General features: G+C 40.2%; 1 protein-coding gene across 4 annotated transcripts in view; it reads right to left on the bottom strand.

The window, feature by feature from the left end:
* The window catches only part of ODF2L (outer dense fiber of sperm tails 2 like), a 49,420-nt gene that overhangs the window by 10,869 nt on the left and 13,026 nt on the right, over positions 1 to 25,525 (bottom strand). For 2 of the 4 annotated variants that reach the window (XM_032779275.2, XM_032779271.2), the window contains 9 exons: positions 24,176 to 24,292; positions 16,890 to 17,075; positions 15,035 to 15,144; positions 13,054 to 13,189; positions 10,864 to 10,974; positions 3,480 to 3,584; positions 2,563 to 2,721; positions 607 to 692; positions 360 to 522 (listed from right to left, as the gene is read on the bottom strand). In XM_032779275.2, coding sequence (XP_032635166.1) covers positions 360 to 522; positions 607 to 692; positions 2,563 to 2,721; positions 3,480 to 3,584; positions 10,864 to 10,974; positions 13,054 to 13,189; positions 15,035 to 15,144; positions 16,890 to 17,075; positions 24,176 to 24,292 — 1,173 coding nt within the window. The remainder of the gene's footprint in view (positions 1 to 359; positions 523 to 606; positions 693 to 2,562; positions 2,722 to 3,479; positions 3,585 to 10,863; positions 10,975 to 13,053; positions 13,190 to 15,034; positions 15,145 to 16,889; positions 17,076 to 24,175; positions 24,293 to 25,525) is intronic. The other 2 variants (XM_032779274.2, XM_032779276.2) reach the window with 2 other exon arrangements.

Raw genomic sequence — 25,525 nt, forward strand, 5'->3', positions numbered from 1 at the left:
CAGAAACTCTGTCACTTCTGCACATTTAAATATTGGGTGGTTGAAGCTCTTCATGTTGTTTCAAGGAAAGAATTCCTGTGTATAAAGATGAAGGACAAAATCTCAGTCCCATTGAAGTCAATGGGAGTTTTGCCATCAGCTTCAATAGGGCTAGGAAATCCAAAGTTCTTTGTATTTATTCAGGCAAAATTCCCATTGACCTATTCTTCCACACAGCCCCCTCCTATGGAATGATCTACCTTTCCTGATCTGTCTGGCCATCACACCTCCTCAAGCCCTTTGTTCTTTTCCAGATTTTTCTTCATTTGAAAATGGGAAAAACTGCAATCAAATTTAAAAACATATTACACCATATATACCTTTTTTCTGCCTTCTTCTAAAGCAGCCTCCAACTGTCTGGCTAAAGCATCATATTCTGCTAATTTCTCTTTAAGCTGCAATTCACTGTGCTGAAGACTCTCCTCTTGGTTTGCCAGCTGATGTACAAGTTCTTCATTTTGTACTTCCATCCTTTCTAATTGTCTTTGTGTAAAACAGATACACACATGAAATTTGATGAGGAGGAGAAAAATGTAAAAGTGAGTGCTAGTCAGATATCACATTTACCTTTTAAGATATTCATATTTCTTCTGAATGTTACAGTTTTCCTCTTCCAAAGAATGGTTTCTCAAGAACTTCTTGTTGTCATCCATCTGTGAAAATGACGTTTCCATTCTATTTAATGGAGATTTGCACAGGACATTATAAGCCAAATCAAGCTTGCGTTATTCAAGCTATCCTATTAAAATCAGTGGGCTTACTTCATCACCATGGCAAGCAGTATTTGGCCTATATTTGAAGCAAATAAAATCCAACTATAGGAGCAGACTATATTGTAACCTAAAGACTTATTATGGCATGAACTTAGGGCTGGTTTACCCTGCAACCTAATACATTTAGTTGGACAGGTTTAAATTCGTGCAAAATCTGGCTCATAAAGCCTTTTTTCTCCATTTTAAAATTATTTTGTCCTCACAGTATATAAAAAGTACTTGGAAGCTTGATAATATTTGTTTCCTTACCATTTTCCTACATGTACAATTGTTCTTATGCAGGAGCAGCTTAGGAGTGCTGTCTGATGGATTTCATTAAAGCACCAAAGTATTTATTTTGAAAAGACCAATAAACTTTGCAAACACATATACTAGACTTTAACTATATATATGAGACTATAGCTAGATATAATAGAAGAAAAATACTGATTATTTGAATTTAAATGTCATGTCGACAAATTAGTGATCAGATTCTGATCTTGGGTACACAGTGAAAACCTTGAGAAACATCACTGACATTAGAGTTCTTCTGTATTTAGGCCTCAATTCAGGATCATCTCCCTCTTCAAGAAAGCATGCAAACATTAGATTAACTTTAAGTACCTACTTATTCTCCATGAAATTAATGGAATTTACTGAAAATTAAACATGTGATTAAGTACTTTCCTGAACTGAGGCCTTGGACAGGTTTAAGTGAGAGCAGAATCTATCCTATAGCTATAAAGATGATCTTTCCAAGAAATTTAACATAAAATCCAGAGCTTGTATTTTTATATGGATCACAAAAATAGCACATGGGACCTCTTTCTGTTTCTAATGATGTCATTGAAAGTTTTGCCACTGATTACCTGTCAATAAGTTTTAGGAGACTCTTTCTGATTTTCCCCATTAATTCAAACACTTCCCAGAGCTCTGCTGTCATAGATTATTCTAGTCCACAAAGAAGATATATAGTCTGTCACATACATTTAAGTTTAAAATAAAAAAACTACAAGTTGTTTTTCTCTCAATGTTCAGAATCAAAATCTTTGAAAAATGAAATGTATATTAAAAACAGGAGGAAAAACATTCAGGCCCTTAAGAGGTACTATAAACAGTGATTAAAAACTCTAAAAATTACTTGGAAATCATCTTTTTTAGAAGTCTGAAGTGTCCTTTTTAGTATATTTATATGTACAATACAATGTAACTTGTAAAATAGAAAGGATATAATTTACTGCTTTGAAGTTTATGATTTGTAGCCATTTTCCTGAACAAGTATTGCCCAGCTTATAAATTAGGCATTACAATACCATTTTTTAAAAAATGCAGTATTTTCATTACATGAAAAAAAATCCAGAGATTGAAATTACTCCATTAAATATAATGGTGTCCTTTAGAACTGTACAGTACATTAACAAGGAAAACTTTCTCGGATTGAGCTGGGGATTCACGTTTAACATATCTAATTATTCAAAAGAGAAGAGGTCTGTCTTATTAGAAAGCTCTAAAATCTAAACGCAAAAGTAAATAATAAGAATTTTCAGCTAGGGACTGAAGCTGCAATTTCATCTCTCAACGTACAAAAAAATGCAGGCAGAACATATCACAAAGAGCATAACAATTGCTGCAGAAGGAACTTTTGTTCTATTAAGCAAGTATGTGGATGAGAGAACATTGACATGGGTTCCCTCACATGGCAAAACCACTCCCAAGGCTTTCTTCCACATAGTTTAGATACTTTACTATTAAATGGTTATGCTCTAAGCACCTGAACCTGTAGCTCCCTAATGGTTTTGGATTTGTCTGCATAGCTTCTTTTGTAGGACAACAGATTTTCCTGATACTCTAGCAGCCTCTCTTCAGCTACTTTCAGTAAGTCACGAACATGTTCTAACTCCTTCAACTGAGCCTGTATCTGGCTCCTCACCTGCATGGTAGCATTAAGGGAAAACAGGTAGGTACAAAACCATAAATTATTTGTTAAAAATTTTCAAAAACTTTCCATATGATAACATACACAATACATCTAAAATTCTACACACATTTTTGCATAATGTTATTCCTTCAATAATAATGAAAAATGGAATGAATATTATGGCACAAACTTATCCCTCCAGCCCTATATTTTAGTTAGAGCTCAGTGAAACTGAAAATGTAATGAAATGTTTATGAAAAGTAACGTGAACATTTTCAACAAGCTATTGTATGTGTACTGCACTCTTAAAATGCTAATTTGTAGGATGCTTAACAAAGCAAACCTTACAGTAATTTCCTTCTTCCCTGTCCAGCTTCCACAGCTTTTCATGAGGGTGGGGGTAAACTAGGCCACTGATTGGTATTTAAAAGCAAACAAACAAATCAGTAAATATGAACATTCTATGGTGGGTTCACAAATTGTTATAGTGTGGACCACCTCCTACCTAGTTACTGTCCTGGGAATGACTGCTGCTATTGCGCTGTAATTCTCACACTGTGGTGCTTACAGCAATTGCTTAGAGGAAAAAGTAATGTTAGTGAAGTATTTAATGTATTTTTTGCATCGTTTTATGCAATGTAGTACCTGGAAAACAAGAAAGCCATCATCTTACAACCACCAGCAAGTGGTTCCCAGGCCAGTCTGAGGTTCACTGTTCTACAAAATACCATGAAACCATGTTATACTGTTTGTTAAAGTGGACTACTTACCTCACTTATCTCTAAATTTTTGGTTTCTGTTATTGTTTTGTTTTCATTTAACACTTTCTTGTATCTGGCTTTCAATTCTTCTGCTTCCATTTGTAATTTTTGTACCTAGGATACAACACATTTTACATATATTTGCAAATGCTACTCCATCATTCCTTAAAGCTGGAAGCATTTATGTCAAGCAACAGCCTTTCATTTCCCCAAATGGTACTTTGTCATTGCATATACTTACTTATTCATTTTCTCTATCCTCATAATTGCCTTCACAACTGAGTAGGCCGCAGAAACATTGAATACCACCCACACTGCTGAGCAACTGGAGACTGCTCCCTATTCCAAGCCACGTATTGAACTCGTACAGATACAGAAAGCCTATTTTGACTTTGTTGCCCCCAAACTTATATCTTTGCAGTGGCAAAAACTGTGACTTGGCACTATTTGACTATTAGCTGACTCATTTACTTGAATCCCCTTGCATCACTCCCCAATTGCAACAACTGCAGTTTTCCTTCCTTGCTGTGCGACACCCGGTCAACCTGATGAAGTCATCCAAATGTGTAAATGGCAAATGTAGTCTTCTGGGACTCAGACAAGACCAAATTACTTTTCAGATGAGGTTCCTATTATTAATTCAAGCATTGCAGTTATTTTTTCAGAGGCAAACTTTTCTGTCCTGCAATTAAAACTCATCTAACAAAGCCCAAATAGCATTAACATATTCATGTTAATACACTTAGGCTAGGTCTACACCGGGGGGAGGAGTCGACCTAAAATATGCAACTTCGGTGTATCTTAGGTCGATTTACCTGGCCGTGAGAATGGCAGCGAGTCGACCGCTGCCGTTCCCGCCTCTTGACATGGTGGAGTTCCGGAGCTGACGGCACAGTGATCAGGGATTGATTTTATCGCATCTACACTAGACGCGATAAATTGATCCCCGATAGATCAATCACTACCCACCAATCCGGCGGGTAGTGTAGACATACCCACAGACTTTAATGAAAAGCCTCTGTGCTTATCATGAAAAAAAAACCCATAATCTCTGAAACAATTCACTTGAATTTACACAGGCACTTGAGGCTCACTGCACTTTAAAGTTACTTTATTTCATACAGTAAATAAAAGGCAACAAGTGGTTAATATGATTTATAAGCACCTATATCTTCCATTTCAAAGGCTTTGTTACAGCCATATGCAAAAAGTTATAAACGTATAAATATGAATATATCTAGCCATTTCAAAAGCTCATACTTCCATGTCTCCAAATTTCAAAAATTCTCATCACTTTAAGATACATGGGGTCAAATTCATCCTTGGTGTAATGAACATTGCCAGTTATTCATTAAGGGCCTGATGCAACTCCCATTGGAGTCACTGGACAGGCTCCCACTGACTTCAGTGGGAGTTGGATTGATTCTAAAGGGCCAAGGCCAACATTTTCAGAATTGTGTGCAAAAATTTAGCCTCCTAAACACATTTTTTGGCACTTAAATGTCTGGTGTGGCTTTCTAAGGTGCAGAGGACCCAGAAGCTCCTGCTGAAATCAAAGGACCACCACCTTTAAAATGATCAAATTGTACACCCTTTTAGTTAGATAGCAGTAACTGAATTTTTATTTCTCATGGAGATAAAAATATTCAACATTAATTTACCATAATTTAGATTTGGTGCGATGAGATCTTATTACAGACTGGAAAATTCTGCTTGTGAAAAAAGTGCTGTTCTGTTTAAAATGTTTGTAATAGATTTAACAGAGAGAAATACTACTTCAGTTAAAAAGAGCTTTTACACTGCAGAATACTTAAAGGTAAACCCATTCTTCTTACATGTGTTTCACAGGTTTTCCATGCCTCCAACTTCTGTTACTTATCAAAAATACATGTGCTTTAACAAGGAATTTCCCTCTTTGTATTCCAATCTCTCCTCTATCTCATCTTTGTAGTGAAATCAAAATAACATCAATCATTTCCACTGCAAGAAATTCCTATGATAAAGAGCAAAATTATGGCTTCACTGCAACAGCAAGTAAGTGGAGAAACTGGGCTTAGAGGGAGAAAGTTTGTTTAAAAAAAAGAACGTAATCAAGAGAAGCAGTGAGGAAACTAAGTTTCCTGGCATCATGTTTTCTTTTTTCAAATTTGCGGCAGTGTGACAGACCCCGCTTCACAGAAAATATTTTGAAAGGACAACTCTGAATATAAAATGCCAAATTAACTGGTAATATAATGGCCCATTATCCACCATGGAGAACGAGCTGCAGCTGTTGTGTGGGGGCAGTTAATTATCCAATCTCCTCCCTCTCAAAACACTGGGTGTCAGCTAATGGCAGTCTATTTCTGAAAGTAGCCCAGCCACTAGTTTGAACTCTAATAACTACTTAAGGCTGGATGTGGTGAGGAACTACCTCTTGACTCTTACAGCAGGCTAAAAGTTTTATTGTAGCTCTTTGTTCCATAGGCTAGGCCTGTTGGCAGGTTTTCGAGTTTGTAATAAAACTGTTGCCTGGTCAGTAATTTCAAAATATGATGAGTCAGGGATGTCAATCAAGGGTGTCCTTACGCTATCACTGAATTCTAAACAACATCTAATTCATCATGCTAAAATTTCCTCTCCGTAAACAAAGGCACATACTACAAAGGAAATGCTAAGGAACTCAAAACAGATTTGTAAAATATGAGCTTTACTGGTATTTCCCTAGCACTGAGACAAAATATCCATATGCCATATCAACAGAGTGCCAAAACATTACTCTATTGCTACCTCACTAGTCCCCGGACTGTTACCAGATGTCCTGGTCTGTGGGGAACTTTTTTCAGATGATGAGCTTGGAGAGGTTGTTTGAAGGCCAGAAGTTCAGGAAAGATTTATTTCAGGATGGGGTCCTCATCAAGTAAGGGTTGTAGTAGTTTGATGATACCATGTATGGGTTCCAGTGTGGGGTGGTAGGCAACAACTAAGGGTGTGCAATTGGAATGGGTTTTATATCTGTACTGAAGCAGGTTCTCTCCAGGTATTCGGGTGGTCCATTCCATGACGCTGTCATAAACAGATAGTTAAGGGTTAATGTCTCTTTTACCTGTAAAGGGTTACAAACAATGAATCTGGAACACCTGACCAGAGGACCAATCAGGAGACAAGATACTTTCAAATCTCGGTGGAGGGAAGTCTTTGTTTTGTGTGTTTACTTTGCAGGTTGTTCTCTCTGGGATCTGAGAGCGACCAGACGTACCTACAGATTCTCTAATTTTCTGTTTAAGTAGTAAGTACAAATAGAAAGGCGGTTTAGTGTTTTTGATTGTTTTTCTTTATTTGCAAATGTGTATCTGGCTGGTAGAATTTTAAATGTGTATTTTGCTGGAAAGATTTTATTTTGTATTTGTGCTAGGGGGGAGGCTTCTCTCTAGTGTCTATAAGCTGAAAGACCCTGTAATATTCCATTTTGATTTACAGAAATAATTTTTACTTTTTATTTCTTTTATTAAAAGTTTTTCTTTTTTAAAGACCTGATTGATTTTTTCACCCACTTGTTGAAGGACTCTAAGAGGAACTGAGTCTGCATTCGCCAGGAGTAGGTGGAGAAGAGGAGGAGGTGAATTCCTTTCTGTTTTAAGATTCACGGAGCTTTGAATCTGTATTGCCTCTGGGTGAGGGGAAAGAGAGAGGGAGAGGGACTTTCCTCTCTGTTTTAAGATTCAGGAGTTTGAATCACAGCTGATTCTTAGTTGTACCCGGGAGGGAAAGATCTGGGAGGAAGAAAGGGGCGGGGAATGGTTATTCCCCTTGTTGTTGAGACTAGGGGTTTTGGGTCTTGTGGTCCCAGGGAAGATTTGGGAGTCAAAGTGTCCCAACAAACTATACTTTTGGGTGGTGGTAGCCCTGAGAGAGATATAAGCTAGGTAAGTAAGGCTTAAGGAAATTCATGCTGGTACACCATCTTTTGGACTCTAAGGTTCAGAGTGGGGTTTTATACCATGACAGATGCGATCTACTTCTCAGGTGGAGTGTCCTTGTTTGGTGAAGGTGGTTTTGAGTATTTTAAGATATATATCCTGGACTTTCTCCTTGGAGCATATTCTGTGATATCTGAGTGCTTGGCTTTAAATAACAGATTTCTTGGTGTGTTTGGGGTGATTAATGGATCTATCAAAGCAAGTGTGGTGATCCGTGGGCTTCTTGTACAGAATTGTCTCTAGGGTTCCATTGAAGCTGATCATTGTGTCCAGGAAGTTGATGCTAGCAACAAAGTGTTCCAGAGAGTGTTTGGTAGTTATTGAAGTCATGGTGGGAATCTATGAGGGAACTTAAGTCATCTTAAATATCATTGATGTATCTCAGGTATATCATTGGTTTCATGGTGCATTTGTCCAAAAAAATTTCTTCAAGGTATTATCTGTTATCTATATCCAGGTACTCAGATACCATTGACTATGCTCCAAGGAGAAAGTCTGGGATCCAGACTATGCTCCAAGGAGAAAGTTTTAAATCACTCAAAACATACCTTCACTAAACAAGAACAGTCCACTAGAGAAGTAGATTGCATCATGGAACAAGCCACCCAAATACCCTGAGAGAACCTGCTTCAGTGCAGAAATACACCCCCCTCTGACAGCACACCCCTAGTTGTCACCTACCACTGCATACTGGAATCCATAAGGGGCATCATCAAACAAACATCCTGAAAAAAAATCTTACCTGAACCCCCTCTTCTGGCCTTCAAACAACCCCCGCACAACCTCTCCAAGCTCATCACCAGATGCAACTGCCCCACAGACCAGAATAGTAACTCAAAGCGACACCAGATCCTGACAGAACAACAGATGCAAAAACTGCAGGTGGTATCTCCACTATTACCATGATTAACATCCCCTACAACACACCTTTCAAGATCCATGGATCCTACACATGCTTATCACAACATGTGGTATACCTGATCCAGTATACTAAATGACCCAGTAACAACTGTGTGAGTGAAACCACACAATCACTACAGTCTCGAATGAATTCACACAGCAAAATGATAAAAGACAAAAATACCATATCACCAGTGAGTGAACACTAAATCTGACCTATCAGTCCTCATCCTCAAAGGAAACCTGCACAATAACACTTTCAAAAGGAGAGCCTAGGAACTTAAATTCATAACTTTGCTAGACATTATAGCCTTGTCTTCACTACAAAGTTTTGTCAGCAGGGGACGTATATACACTACAGAGCGACTTTGGGCAGCAAAACACTGCTGTTTTGCCAACAAAATAAAACCACCTCAACGAGAGGTGTAAAGCTTTTTGTGGCCAAGTTAAAGCGAAAAAGTGTCAGGTCAGTGTAGACGCTGCTGTTTGTTTTGTCAACATAACTGGCTTCCCCCAGTATCCTACAATGCATGCAGTGACCACTCTGCTCACTGTTTTGATCTCTACTGCCCTGAAGGCATGCGTCCCTCCCCTTTCAAGACGCCAGGACAGCTGAACATGCTGCTCTGCTCTTGGAAAAAAGAGCAAATTATTAACTTGGAATGCTCCAGTTCTGCCCTGCACTAGGAACACAGCAGCAGGCAGACTGCTGTTGCAAGGAGTGGAGGGTGGGTGGGCGAGGACTGCTCTGCTGCTTTGACATTCCTTAGCATTCAGAGCTCAGAGCTGTTCAGGATGCCACTCCTGGCAGCGGAGGAGGCTGTAGGAGAACTCAGAGGGAATCACAGAACTTAAGGCAGGCAGGCAGAGCAGGTTGCTTCGAGAGGGACTGCTGTGCCGAGCAGGGCCGGAGGGAGACATTGAGGGGCATGTCTCCCTCCCCTGCCTCAGGGTAGGTCGGTTTGCCTGCTGTCTCCCTCGCCCTGGACACACCACTCTCCTGTCTCTCCCCATACCACTTCAGTTGAAAAGCAGCTGATAATCTACTAGGATGCCCATGGAAAGATGGGATTGAGAAACTTGCATCATGTGACACTGTACCTGCCCCACGAGGCATTGCAAACCCTTTCAAAAGCATCCTGTGGCCAGTTGCACATTGGAATAGCTACCACAGTGGCCTCCTCTCTGCTAGTGTGGATGCACTCTGTCAACACAATGAGCATAGTGTGGACATGCAACAGCAGTTTTAATTAATGCAGTTTAACTCAGGGGGGAGGGATAGCTCAGTGATTTGAGCATTGGCCTGCTAAACCTAGGGTTGTGAGTTCAATCCTTGAAGGGGGACACTTAGGGATCTGGGGCAAAATCAGTGCTTGGCCCTGCTAGTGAAGGCAGGGGGCTAGACTCGATGACCTTTCAGGGTCCCTTCCAGCTCAATAAGATAGGTGTATCTCCATTTTTTTTTAAAATTATTTTATAACTTTTGCCAATAAAACTTTGTAGTATAGACAAGGCTCCTCCCCACTTTTTGTACTATGACTACAGGGATGCTAATAGAGCACTTCACCTTCAATGGTCCCATAGAATATGTACTAACTACTTACACTAAACTGTTCAACCTCATATTTAGCTGTGACACTCTGAGAGCATGGCTTCACTTGCAGATATAGAATGCTGTGAGTTAAACCAGCCTTCGGAAAGCACAGTAGGGAAAGTGCTGCAGTCTGTCCACACTAACAGCTGCTTGTGCACTGGTGTGGCCACATTTGCGGCACTTGCAGCGGCATTGGGAGTGGTGCCTTATGGGCAGCTATCCTGGCATGCAAGTGACTGCAACGTGCTTCTCAAATGGGGGGTGTGTATGTGCGGCGACAGAAAGTGGGTTTTGGGGGGGCTGAGAGCATGTCACCATGCTGTCTTGTAAGTTTAGACAGCAGCAGACCCCCTCTCCCCTGCCTCTCTCTCTCTCACACAGCATTCCGCACTAATTTGTCTCCGAGCATACTTATCTGTCTCAGCAAATAAGCAGCCGGTTGTCAGAAACAGAGCTTTCAAACAGCATATTCGTATTCCTACAGTGAGTTCAAAACAATGACAAGAGTAGCCACTTGACTTATGGGGATTATGGGATGTTTCTGGAGGCTGGTCAGAGTGCAATAATACACCTCATCCACACTGGCACCACGGCACTCCAGCAGGGGCGCAGCAAATGTTATTCCACTCGCCAAGGTGGAGTACCAGCAGCACTGTAGCCACGGAGTCAGAGCACTCTATGTGCCTTGCCAGTGTGGACGGGTAGGGAGCCAGTGCGCCCAGTGCTCCTTTATTGCACTGCAACTCACAAGTGTAGCCAAGCCCTCAGTACCTTTCCCAGACCTGAAGAAGACCTCTATGTAGCTCAAAAAGCTTGTGTCTTTCACCAACTGAAGATATTACCTCATCCGCCTTGTCTCTCAAATATGATCCTCATAATTATCTCAAAACTGCATATTGACATAAAACTGATACTTAAACCTTCCAGGTCCATTAGTCACCTGAGTTTTATACTGTTCAGCAAGGTTTTCCTGCTGCTTTACTTTTTCTTGCAGATTTAAGAGTTCAGCTTCAGCCAAAACAGTGTTGTCTTCCAAAGCAGCAAGTAAAACCTAGATTAAAATACACAGAAAATAAATATTTAATTCTTGTTATAGGCAATACACTTTTTTTCTGACAGTGGAGAATTAAGAAGTCAAAGCACCATCAGCACTATTATATAACTAGCGATTAAACTACTGGTATTTAATTGTACATGATTACATTTTGTTATTTTGCATGGTAAGTAACTGTGACAAACTCATTTAAATCTGTCAACTTTCATTCATATTTGATCCAGAGTAGAAATACTATACAAAAGACATAAATCCTGTCATTTTAAAGACAGACTGAGTGTGAGTTAATCTAAGTCTAGGGCAAACCAAGATTCAATCAGCTTGATTCTCTGGTTGATTAAGATGCAGGCAAAATCAAAGAGGCATTTGACAGCCTTGATTTTAAAAAAGAAAAATTTTTGGAATTATTTTCCAAGTTGGAAGGGCTGTTGGATGTTAAAGACTATAGGGGATAATAGTCACTATACAGAGAACAGAGACTATTACACTCCCCCCAGGTAGTGGAATATATTGATCAAACAATACATTGTTGAATTGCCTATGTAACCTTGACTGGCATGTCTGATATGATGATGAATTCTGGAACATCTTTATAGTCTGTGACCACTTTCAATGTTAAAGTACAGGGATCTGAAAGGATAGCAGTGAGGCACTTGAAACCAGAGAATGTGATTCTCAATATATATCTACACTTCAAGCTAGGAGTGTGATTTCCAATTTGAGGAGAAATACTTGCACTAGTTCTGATCAAGCTACCATGCTAAAAACAGAATGTAGCTGTGGCAGCACAAGCAGTGGGATGGGCTAGCAGCACAAGCAGTGGGATGGGCTAGCAGCCCTGAGTATATGCCTGGGGTCTTGGATGGGAACGTACTCGTGGCAGCTAGGCCCTCCGCTGCTCATGGCTACACTCTAGTTTTATCATGGTAGCTTGTTCAGAACATGAGTATTTCTTCTTGAGCTGGGAATCACACCCCCAAGCTCCAATTCCAAGTGTAGGCATACTCTGAAAGGCTAGAAGGACAAAAGGAAAAAAGTACTTTCTAAACATGTTTAGGTTTTTTAAAACTTTTTTTATAACTAAACGTAGACCAGATATTATGTATGCTATTTATTTTATTCTGAGCTGATCTTCTCTCTTCACTCTTAATAAATCTTGTTTTTAACTGGATCTCTCAAGACTTACTGTTTGGGAATTTCACACAGAAAGTTAGATGCCATTTGAATTATGTATGCAGCAATAAAATGACTTCAATGGTAAAGAAGCTTTCTTGTTACAAACTGGATTTCAGTATTTGTAGATCAGATGACATATGAACTAGGCATCTTTTGATGTAATTAACAATTAAATAATAATTGTGAATATAATCTTTGGAGGACTGGGATGAAAACTGGCCACCCACAAGCCCCAGTGATTGGTTTTTCAGTGTGTAAAGCTTTGGTTTACAGGAAAAGGCCACAATGGATATCCAGGATCAAGAATATGAGCCACAGAAAAAGAGTAGTAGGATAGGTAGCAGCAAGACCAGCAAACGGAAGTCCTAGAGACTCTTATCAAATTGTGCCAAGCAAGTTTGAAATCTCACTAACTTAATTTGAAACTAGCTATTAAAAGTGAACTCAGTTCCCATGTTTGGAACATTAGTAAAATTTTGTTTCAAGTTAAAAAGGTAATTATTAGTTAAATAATCATATAAATAATGATAATGAAAAGGACGGAAGGTAGTGTGGTTAAGATACAGGACTGGGAGATCAAAGACCTATTCCTAGCTGTGCCAGAGATTTCCTATGTTAACCTATCAATGTCTCATTTTCACCAACTTCAAAATGGGGATGAGAATACCTACTTCACAGAGGTCTTGTGATGTTTAGTTCATTAACACCTGTAAAGCTCTTTGGGGCCCTTGGATGGAAGGTACTGGATAAGTGCACGGTTTATTAAAGGAGGCCTCGAGATATTAAAAATGTATAGTAATAACAAAATTTGAATTAAATCTAGGCACTCTTTATTTTAAAAATACATCAGGTATCCAGGGTTATTCTCATACTGAACAATGAAATTATATAACAATCTACCTTTAATTTTGCATTTTCAAGACGAATATTTGCACTTTCTGAATTGATAGAATTAAGTTTTCCATGGATTTCTTCATTTGAATTTCTTCCACGATCTTGTATTTTTTTCAGGTCCTCCAAAAGGTTTGTGATCTGCCTTTATTAAATAAATCAAGAACTTTTGTAGCAACTAGCACATAGTACTTTTTTAAAATTAATTTGCATATTATGTTCCTCTAGCAGCTATTGAAAAGTTTGTGGGGTTTTTTTTGTTTTTATTAAAGTAACTCCATATATTTACATACTCCGAATGAGCAACAACTGGAGAAGTTGGAAGTTCTTCAGCTTTTCCAATAAATGATGTAATAAGATTAAAGGATGTGAAATGGGGTTAGAACAATTGTAAATAAGCTGATTAGATGGCATGCACAGGCTCTCTTCCAATGCAAATATCAGATTATATATATATTTACAGTCCAAGACATTATGATGCAGAATTTAAAAGGGGACTGCCAAATTAAAAGCCATCTTAAAAAAATTTCTTCCGTAGGTTAGGACAGGGCCGGCTCTAGCAATTTCGCCGCCCCAAGCATGGTGGCATGCTGCGGGGGGCGCTCTGCCACTCGCTGGTCCCGTGGCTCCGGTGGACCTCCCGCAGGCTTCCCTGCAGGGGGTCCGGTGGTCCCGCGGCTCCGGTGGACCTCCTGCAGGCGTGCCTGCGGATGCTTCACCAGAGCCGCGGGAGCAGCGGACCCTCCACAGGGAAGCCTGCAGGAACTCCACTGGAGCTGCCTGCCGCCCTCCAAGCAACCGGCAGAGCGCCTCCCGCGGTATGCCACCCCAAGCATGCACTTGGCGCGCTGTGGCCTGGAGCCAACCCTGGGTTAGGAATACCACCTTCAACTATTAAAAGTAAACCAATTCTACTTTACTTTTCATCATTTATACCAATTTACTTTTTGTACTACAGTCAAATGAGGTAATGAAAACTGTCTAATAAGATTCACTTCTGTTCACAGACAGTTTAGCTTTCTGGTACTCATTCACTGGCATAAAGCCATAGTTTTTGCTGCAAAGAAACTTTTTCTTTGAAATTTAAAAAAAAACCGAGAACGCTTTCCATGAAAATTAGGTTTTCTGAAACTAAAAAACCAAAACCCGTAAACTTAATTTTGGCCCTTACAAACATGTGAACATTCTTCTTTAAACAGCTATTTGACAAAACAAACATTCTGCATGAAACCCAACTAAAAAGTACAGGCAGCAGCCATTAGTCTTGTTTTACGTATTTATGACAAACTTATTGGAAATACGAACTGTAGTTCAAACCATAAAAATGTGTAAGGATACTTCTTACCATATGCCAAGGAAAAAGGCATTTTTAGGTATTCAACCTTTTTCTATTATATATTTTAAGATTTTAGGGAGTTCTGTTTTGTCTGTGAATACAGACAAATGGCATACATGTATCCATTGGGGGCAAATCCCATCCCCTATCTGCATGTATGGAAGGCCCATTCTGTAGTGGTCCAATTCACTGCAGCAAAATTGTGAGTAGAAAGCCAGGAGTCTATGCAGGGAGGTTCTTCTGTGCTACTGTGGAGGCAAGGTTTGACAGTGGGGCTGGAGAGGAGAATCCCTGTTCTATCAGTTACTGCTCAGATCCTTCAGCTATTTCCCCCCATGGGGTGTAAGGTTTCAGCAGCTCATAGCCTGTAATTGCAGCCACTGCTGGCAGGTGAGAGAGTTCCCTGTGTCAAGCACAGTAAGCCCCTGTAGTAAGGAATGATGTAGAAGTTACTCTTTAGTTACAATAGAAGTTGTGTGATCCAATGGAGAGAAGGCGATAATGCTAAGATATGTTCCATAGTTGAAACATCTAATTCTGAGCACTAATTTCCAAGTTCTAAATTCTACCTGGAATTTTAAACAGTAAAAACATGTATATGAAATTAATACTATTTCTTATTCATTTGCAAAAAGCTTCAACAGTTTAACTTACTTCTTCAGAGTTTCAAATTGAACCTCTAACCGAGTCTTTTCTTCTACAGCCTTCTCATGATGATTTTTCCAGGCACTGGAAGCTGAAAGTACTTCAGACAATTTGACTTCCTGTAGGATACACAAAATATAGGTCATGTAACATAAGAACTGCTTTTTAATTTTGCACAGTTCCTAAACACAAAAAATATTTTAACTTAAAGCAGCCTTAAATCACACTCAGTAGTATAAAATAATGTAAACTTAAGCTTGCAATCTCAAGAAGAGAAATTAAATTTTTAAATGAGGTAATTTAAATATATTAAATAAACTTGAACTACAGAATTATGAGTCCCTAGAACTGAATCAGAATTAAGCACTCATGGTGTTTTCAAGCTGCAATCTACAGTATGACTTCAAAATTTGAGCTAAAATGCTTTCTTAGAAGAAATATTTGACTGTACTAATCTCCGAGACATAAGAATGACATTTTAAAATAAGAAATCAAAATAAATGCCAAAATAAAATTGTCATAATAGCAAAATGTAGTGAAAAAGAAATGAATAGCTAACTAAGAGTTTCAAACACAAAAGAAGAAAGATTAGATTTTGTGGTTTATTTAAAGGCGGTTAAGTTGAGCTTTTCAAAGCAGTGAAGAGTTAGCTACACGTTTCATTAAAATTAACTGCTTTGAAAACCTTCACCTTAAACTTCACAATAGGAAAATAAAGAGAAAGTACTATGACAACACAAAAAAATTGAAATTGAAGTTTGACAAATGGCAATTAAATTAATTAAATTAATTAATTAAAATGTCCAGTACAACTGAATGTCAGCATGAGAAAACCAAGTTGCATCATGTGGTCTGAAGGTAAATTAAGCCCACAAAGAAGAAACAAAGCAAATTTAATTAGATCCTGATAGAACGACTAGGCAAATGTATGTCTACAATGCTGTAACATGCTATGAAATGGTATGACAAAAGCATATTCCCACCTGTTGGGAAGTGCAATGAAAGGAGACCAAGTTTTAAATGTACTCTAATGGGCCAATTGATTCCATTCAGAATTGTAAGCCACCGACTCCAGAAAGATCACTCGCAAAAGTTTCGATCCTCCTGGCCTTATGAAATTTAACATTGGTGAAAAAAAGGCAGCAAGAGGCCCTCAACAAGGTCTGAGTGACAGCTGAATGAGAGAGTTCTAACTTCATTTTCAAAGCTCTATAAAATTCAGAGCATATAGCTTACAAAGAGAAATTTGAGCATCTACAAGACATGCTGCCTCCTTGATCCATTTTAAAAAAAGACACTGGCTGAGTGCTAAGACATCAAGATCCCAATCCTGCAATCTGATCTGTGTGAGTGGACACTTGTGCCTATTAACTTCAGTGTCTATCCACACAGCTCAAACTGCAGGATCAGGGCCCACCTATGAATGTAAGGGAACAAGCTTCTCAATGATATTTAGTGATTAATGTGCATGACTCCTACTAGCATTAACTGGCATATACCATACTGAAAGGAGACCAAACCCTCTACAGCAAAATTACAAAGTGTACAACCACATGGTCCAAGTCATTCACTAAACTGACTTTTTAATTTTGTAAACAAATCAAAGACAAGATGATCATGATGGTCCCTTCTGAACTTAAAGTTCATGCATCTTATCTAGCAATTGCTTTTGGATCACTGATTTTAAATTACCCTTCTCTAAAGTGGAACCAATTAAAATGTACCAGTCCAGAGTACAGTACGCTCAGTTGGTCACTACTGTTCTCCAGTGATGAGGCAATCTTAATGTTTGATTGCACTTATTATTTTAAACAATACTTGATTATTTTAAAAAATATTTGATTATATCAACACAGCCACTTACCCTCTTTCTAATTTTGGAAGTTAGTTTTTCAATAGATGCTTCAAAACGTTCAGCTCTCTGTTTCTGGGCTCTGGTTGCTTTTTTCAGAGATTTCTTCTTTTGCTCATTTGTTTCCTTTACAGCTAAAATTTGGTGCTTGTGTTTGCCAATTTGAAGCTTCCACTCAGTTATTTTCTTTTCCAGAGTCTGCAACATAATTAAGCAAAATGAATATGTTCTGAACATTATGGAGCAGATTTTGAGTCACAGTAACATAACCATGAAGGGGAGAAAGACTTCCACCCCACCTGCATTAAGCTTCCTGCATTCCAAATACATGCACAAGGGTGAGAGCAGAAGCTGCGCACCCAGTATTTCCACCCACTGAGTAGTGAGAAATGAGGATGGAGGGACAGAGAGGGAGGAGGGTGCATAAGTCAGAGGGTAGGGAAGGAGCCAAATGGGGGGAAAACCATGAGGATGGGGGCACAGCAGAATAGGAAGAGGATAGGAATCAGTGAGTAGGTTGTGGGGTGCAGCAGCAGATGGGGACAAGGGCAGACTGGAGTCAGAGGGGCAGAAGAGTCTACAACTACTAGAAAATACTCCCCTCCAGAACCTGGAATAGAACCCAAGAATCCTAAATTGCTACATTCTTCTGTTAGCAAATAGCTCTGAAGACCACTGAAAAAGTGTGTTTTTCATCCTCCTCTAGTGGCTGGCCCACACAGAATATAACCATCTACTACTGCTATCAGTTACTACATTAGCTCAGGTAGTACCGGTATGTGCTGTGGATGGGTCTAAAATCTGCTGATAACCCAATCTGATGATCAATATGACTCCACATGACAGAAACTCTGTTTTTCCAGTTTGTTTTTGAAAAAAATAGGAAATTACATTTAACCAAATACATTAAAAGAACATTAAGGCTGCACAGTCACACACTCAAAAGTTAGAAAATGCCAACACTGCCTTATGTGTATGCATTATAGTACAATCTTTAATTACATGATTGCATGCTCTTTTTTCCACAGGACCCCTGCCTCATTGAGCATTCAGTGGTCTAGATGCACCTGCTCTGGGGATGAATCAGGGCTGTGCAGCGAAGATAATTATCTACAACACCCCTGCATCATTTGTTGTAGAAGTCAGAAGTACACAGTGAATGAGGCAGATGATTGCAAGAAGAGAAAGGATGGTCTCAGCGTTGAGTCCGATGAATGCTGCCTTTGAGAACTGAATTCTCTCCCTGCCTCGGCTACAGAGTTCCTATGCAAGGCTGGGCAAGTTACTTGAACTAGATTTTTCATGGGTGTTACTATCATGATATTTATGTTTGTTCCCCTATATGGCATTTTTTATTTAAATAAGGATGCTAAAGGCAAATCACATCAAAGACATTAAAACGAGGTACAGTGACATTTGGTGAAGAAAACAATCAGATGTATCCTTAAAGCCTGCTTTAAAGAGGGTCCAAACACAGTTGTCTTTAGGATGGTCATCGATGGCATCAACAAGCTACCAGCATGCAACTGTTTCTTGATGGACAGTCTTAAATCCACATTGATATCATCAACACTTTTTCCACCATGCAATAAAGTAGTAAACATGTCAGCTACATATACCAGTCTATATAAAATCCTTTCAGGTCATCTTAAAATAGTTTAAAGGCAGACATGACTAAATGTAACATGAATTAAAAACAGGTATAGTGCCTTCTCTTTCAAGTTTGGGCCGTGACCCTTCCTAAGGTGTGTTCTAGACACATATATAGCCAGAATAACATGCAATTTACTTGGTAGTCAAAAGGGGAAAAAAGGAACAATGCCACTTCTTGATATAAATGTGAAATGAAGCAGTTTATATTTGACTTTGATATTTATAACTGTGACTTGGGAGATAACATCTTCAATGAATGAAGCAAATTGAGGACAAGATTTTTATTTGTCAGTCTGTTGCTTATATGCTGGTAAAAGATACTACCTCACCGACCTTGTAGCTTATATTAACAGTTAAATAAATACCTAGGGAATACAACTGTAAATCTTTTATATCACCACAAGATGTCACTATAACACTACGACTGACAGTCCTGTGTAGCATGCAGCTCTGTCCTTTACAAAGACTTAGGTAAATTTAAACTTGGAACTAATTTCATAATAAGCAGAAAACATTCAAGCTGTCCGAAGGCTTTGTCAGGGTATCAGCTGACTTCTGTGGGCTATGGACACTTAGGCCAGGTCTACACTGCGACTTTAAATCGGTTTAATGGCCGATATACCGATTTAACGCTGTACCCGTTCACACGACGTCGTCATTAATATCGAGTTAAACGGCTCCGGCTAGTTATTTCTTTGTACATAATTCTACATTTGTAAGTTCAACTTTCAATAACTGCATTAAAAAATAAAACAATGTGAAACTTTAGAGCCTACAAGTCCACTCAGTCCTACTTCTAGTTCAACCAATCGCTCAGACAAACAAGTTTGGTTACAATTTGCAGGAGATAATGCTGCCAGGAGATAATGCATGTCCTCTGGAATGGTGGCTGAAGCATAAAGCGGTATACAAATGTTTAGCATATCTGGCACATAAATACCTTGCACCACCAGCTACAAAAATGCCATGTGAATGCCTGTTCTCACTTTCAGGTGACATTGTAAATAAGAAGCAGGCAGCATTATCTCCTGTAAATGTGAACAAGCTTGTTTGTCTTAGAGATTGGCTGAACAAGAAGTTGGACTGAGTGGACTTGTAGGCTCTAAAGTTTTACATTGTTTTGTTTTTGAGTGCAGTTATGTAAGCAAAAAAACCCCTACATGATAAAGAGATTGCATTACAGTATTTGTATGAGGTGAACTGAAAAATACTATTTCTTTTATCATTTTTACAGTGCAAATATTTGTAATAAAAATAATATAAAGTGAGCACTGTACACTTTGTATTCTATGTTGTAACAGAAATCAATGTATTTTAAAATGTAGAAAAACATCCAACAATATTTAATAAATTTCAATTGGTATTTTATCGTTTAAGAGTGCGATTAATCGTGATTAATTTCTTGAGTTAATCGTGTGAGTTAACTGCGATTAATTGACAGCCCTAATACACACACACACAAAATGTTAGTATTTGGCATTGCTCTCAAATCTCTACGGTGATATTGTTTTAAAATCACTTTCATTCCTATTTTCCAAAGTGAAAAAATACATCATTACAAAGGTTTATATGCACTATTAGAACATCATATCCACAAGAAACAGGTATAATCATTGTTAGAATTAAATTAATTTCTATAATTAACTTATCAACTGAGTTTATCTTTGTAGTGGAGTAAGATTCTAGTAAGTCTAAAAACAAAAAACCTGCATATTTGTCTGTATGGTATTTATAAGGAGATCATTAGTATCCCAAACATCAGAGTCCTAGGTCAAATCCAAGCCTTATTACCAATCTAGGCAAGTTACCTTTGCAATATCACATATCATAGCTTTCAACTCTTACTGTTCTAGGAGGGCTTTGTGAGTGACCAAAAGACCCAAATTATCCATGTAAGATGATTTCAACTGATTTTTCTGACATGTTCAGCTAATACACATACAATGCTTGGTTTAACTGCAAACCTCAGCTTTCCTCAGCTTATATAAAATCTCTCCTTCCCCTTTAAAATTATATTGCAAACTTGTATTAATTTCCCTAGTTTCTTTAACTGTGCTTAAAAGATTGAATATCTGGCTAGTTACAACTGATTTGGAGCAACCACGAATAATTACTTGGAGATTCAGTTAAAATGATATGCTGCTCTATCCTTCTCCAGTAAAAAATTGTATATTAGAAATTTTTAATTAACTATACAGATCAACTGGCCAAACCTTCCCCCCTGCATATGATGGATGATGACAGAGCACTTATGCAAGCTGCCACAGACTATGAATTGTAGAAGTGGCCTCTCCACTGGTGCTCCATTGCCAGTGGAGTAGGATTCCATGCTACTTCGCCCTGGAAAAGAACGCTGCACAAAGCCCATTTACTTGGCTGTTTTGTTTGAGCTCAGTTAGCCATAATTCGGTATTCAGAGAACAATACTATATGTAGTAGACAAAGAAGCTAATTTCATTTATATTATCTAGTATGTAGAATTGAACTGAAAAGAACCAGTAGGCATGACAACCAGACCTATAGACAGCACAGACCATAAAAAGAGCCAAACAAAATTGCTCATCTTTAATAAGGGAGAAAAAAGTATGGCTAACACAAGGTTTTACTGAATGTCACTGTCATTATTTAGTGTACAAGCAAGAATGACTTTAAATAAAAAAACTGCTTGGCGGTTATATTTTCAGCAGTAGCAGTCCAGCCTGAAGTTTGTCCCAGTGAAAGTGCGTGAAGCAGAGACCATTATCACAATATTGTTCAGTAAGGCCTGGTCTACACTACGCGTTTAAACCGATTTTAGCAGCGTTAAACCGATTTAACACTGTACCTGTCCACACAACGAGGCCCTTTATAACAATATAAAGGGCTCTTTAAATCGGTTTTTGTACTCCTCCCCAACGAGAGGAGTAGCGCTAAAAACAGTATTACCATATCGGATTAGGGTTAGTGTGGCCGCAAATCGACGGTATTGGCCTCCGGGCATGACAGCATAGCGGTATCAGTCGTTCCCCCCGCAGTTGTAAATTGCAATGAGATGCGGTTATCTGTCGACCTGTTCGCGGGTGCTACCTGCTCTGGTCGCTATATCATGCAGGCTACTCCCCACCTGGCTGAGGTCGGCTGGGGGCGCAAATACAAAAGGGGGACAAAGGGAATGATTTCCCCCAGAGTCGATTCCCTCCTTACCATAGGCTACTAACAAATTGAGTCAGTCCTGCCTATAGAGATATGGTGGCAAGTTACTAGAGAAGCCAGATTATGTCTGTGTTGTGATGAACCCGCCGCGCCCACAGCCCGCTCTTCGTGTCAGCATCCGCAGAAATGATGAGGGCTGCATGGCATTCTAAGGTTGTCGTCGCCTAGCAGAACCCACCCGTGTGCTTTGCCCTCTCTCCCCAACCTTCCTGACGCTACCGTGCGGCAGTAGTACCCACCATTTGCAAATCCTGTGATGATAGTCTAACCGGGGTGTTCAGGGTATAGCTCGTCAATGTACCCCCTTCCCCCCTGAAAGAAAAGGAAAAAATGGTTTCTTGACTTTTTTCAATGTCACCCTATGTCTACTGAATGCTGCTGGTAGACGCGATGCTGCGCAGTGAAGAGCAGTATCCGCTCCCCTCCCTCTCGGGTGGCAGTTGACGGTGGTACAATATGACTGCTATCCATCGTTATCATAATCAGCCCGTGAGTGCTCCTGGCTGGCCTCAGGTGAGGCTGGCGGGGGCGCCTGGGTAAAAATAGGAATGATTCCAGTCATTCCCTGTAGATGGTACAGAACGGCTGGTAACCGTCCTCATCATAGCAACTGGGGGCTGAGCTCCATCAGCCCCCCCTCCTTTCATGTGTAAAGAAAAGATTCTGTACTGCCCTGGACTATCATAGCAGCGGGATGCTGGGCTCCTCTCCCCCGCACCGCTAATGTCCTGCCTGGACTATCATAGCAGCTGGAGGCTGCCTCCCCCCCTATTTTATCTCACTAACAAGTCAGTGTTTCTTATTCCTGCATTCTTTATTACTTCATCACACAAATGGGGGGGACACTGCCACGGTAGCCCAGGAAGGTTGGGGAGGAGGGCAGCAACGGGTGGGGTTGCTGCAGGGACACCCTTAGAATGCCATGCAGCTCATCATTTCTGCGGGATCTGACACGGAGCGGCTGTGCTCTCTGGTTCTCTGATACACACTGGTTCTCTAGTACACTTGCCCATATTCTAGGCAGGACTGACTCTATTTTTAGATACCATAAAGGAGGGAATGACCCTGGGGGTCATCATTCCCATTTTTGTCTTTGCGCCCCCAGCCGACCTCAGCCAGGGGCACCCATGATAGCAGCAGACAGTACAGAACGACAGATAACCGTCATCTCATTGCCAATTTACAATGCGCAGCAGACGGTACAGAACGACTGATAACATGCAAAAGCAAATGAATGCTGCTGTGTGGCACTGGAGTATCGCCTCTGTCTGGCGGCATCCAGTACAGATATGGTGACTGTAAAAAAATAAAAAAAATAAAAAAAACTGAACGGGCTCCATGGTTGCCGTGCTGTGACGTCTGCCAGGGCAATCTAGGGAACAAGGACGCGAAATGGTTGTCTGCCGTTGCTTTCCCGGAGGAAGGAATGACTGACGACATTTACCCAGAACCACCCACGACAATGATTTTTGCCCCATTAGCCACTGGGATCTCAACCCAGAATTCCAAGGGGCGGGGGAGACTGCGGGAACTATGGGATAGCTACTGAATAGCTACCCACAGTGCAACGCTCCAGAAATCGACGCTAGCCCCAGACCATAGACGCACACCGCCGAATTAATGTGCTTAGTGTGGCCGCGTGCACTCGAGTTTAGACAATCTGTTTTACAAAACCGGTTTATGTAAAGTTGGAATAATCCCGCAGTGTAGATGTACCCTAAGAGTGAACAGCCTTTTTATTATTATTATTCTAAGCTGGAGAAAGTGAACAGAGGCTTATATTTATATCAAGATTTTTCTTTTTTTATTGTATGTGTGATAACAAGCAACTGACCAAAAGATTGATGTTAAGGTATCAGGTAAATTCAAGAAGACAAGTCGACTTTTAAGACAACTCACCTGCTCAGTCTTAAATTTCACATTCCTTGCAAATTTCAAATACTCATAGAGAATCTGTGGCTAGTCTCTCTCCTCCCTTGCAGCCGCCTGATCACACCCTTGCAGTCTTTCAACACTGACAACTTCTGTCAACTTTCTCTGTTTGTTAACACTGAATATATATCCCTTTATTAGGCCTTGATCCTGCAAACATTTCCATACCTGTTTACTTTAAGCATGTGAATAGTTGCATTCTCTTCAGTGGGACTCCTTATATGTACATGTGTAAGTGTCTGCAGGATAAATGCCTTACTTTGGATACTTTTTACACCATTCTATGAGTGTCTATAGTGTAAGCTATAATTCATTTGTAATTAAGAACGTTGGCTCTCAAGAAATATCTATTTCCATTATTTTTACTCTTTTGGGGTTTTCTATTCTAATTTGTCTATACCAGGGATTTAATTTAATAATAGGAAGAGACATTCTAATTAAAAATGGCCCTCTGGCCCTAATATACATTTATTAATTTACCAATTAACTAAAAGTAAACCCAAAGGAAAAATATTTGTAACCTGTATTTTTGCTTTCAACTGATCATTCTCTGTCTCCTTTTTTTGGATCTGGCATTGCAGGTGGGCTTGAACAGCTTCTACTGACTTTGATAGGTGGTCTGCTTTTAGTGCATTTGCCTATGCAAAGATATGAACACAAATCTTTTAATTTATACAGATACGCCATAAGAAGATTTTTCTATTTTTCTGGTATAATTGATTTCTCGCATATAGTAGTATACACATCCTATGGGTCATGTACAGACACAATGTAATTATGAAATAGATTGCAAACCCAGACTCAAGTATAATACCCTCAACTGAAGCACTGTCAAAAGCTGTTTTAACTCTTTTATTGAGTATAGTCAGTGTTTTTCCTCCCACCCTCACTTTGCATGGAGCCACCACCTTTGTCTGGTACAGTGGGTAAAAGGAACCATTATCTACACATTTTGGTCAGGTTAGCATGGTCTAGAGCACTAGCCTTCAGCGGGTGATGAACTCAAAGAGCACAAGGAGAGTGACGGTGAACAGCCCCTGTACAGAGGCAAAATGGAGGGGTCTTTTGCACTCTCTTCTCTATAGGGCTGCCAACTTTCTAATAGCAGAAAACTGAACACCCTTATATAATAATATATGGCGATATACCTATCTCAAAGAATTGGAAGGGACCCTGAAAGGCTCACTAGCAGGACCAAGTACTGATTTTGCCCCAAATCCGTAAGTGGTCCCCTCAAAAATTGAACTCCCAACCCTGGGTTTAGCAAGTCAATGCTCAAACCACTGAGCTATCCCTTTCCCTACCCCTTGCTTGTCCTGAGGCCCCAGCCTTTTTCACTCCAACCCCACCTCCGTCTGTTGGTTGCTCACTCTCCCTCACTTGAACATTTTCACCGGGCTAGGGCATGGGGTTGGGGTGAGGGCTCTGGCTGGTGGTGGAGGCTCTCGGGTGGGGCCAGAAATGAGGGGTTCAGGGTGCAGAAGGAGGCTCCAGCTGGGGGTGTGGGCTCTGGGCTGGGGTTGGGGATGAGGGATTTGGGGTACGGGGGCGGGGGGGCTCCAGGCTGCGGAGGTAGGGCCGAGGGGTTTGGATCGTGGGAGGGGGCTCCGGGCTGGGGGAAGAGGGTGGAGTGCGGGAGGGGAAGCAGGGTGTAGTCTCCGGGAGGGAGTTTGGGTGTGGGAGGGGGCTCAGAGCTGGGGCAAGTGTTGGGGTGTGGGAGGAGCTGAGGGGTGTGGTCTCCCAGTGGCGCTTACCCAGGCGGCTTCTGGAAACAGGGACATGTTTCTCCGACTCCTAGGCGGAGGTGTGGTCAGGGAGCTCTGCATGCTGCCCCCGCCTGCGGGTGTCACCCCCACAGCTCCCATTGACTG

This window comes from Chelonoidis abingdonii, chromosome 7 (genome assembly GCF_003597395.2).
Source record: "Chelonoidis abingdonii isolate Lonesome George chromosome 7, CheloAbing_2.0, whole genome shotgun sequence".
Taxonomy (NCBI): domain Eukaryota; kingdom Metazoa; phylum Chordata; order Testudines; family Testudinidae; genus Chelonoidis; species Chelonoidis abingdonii.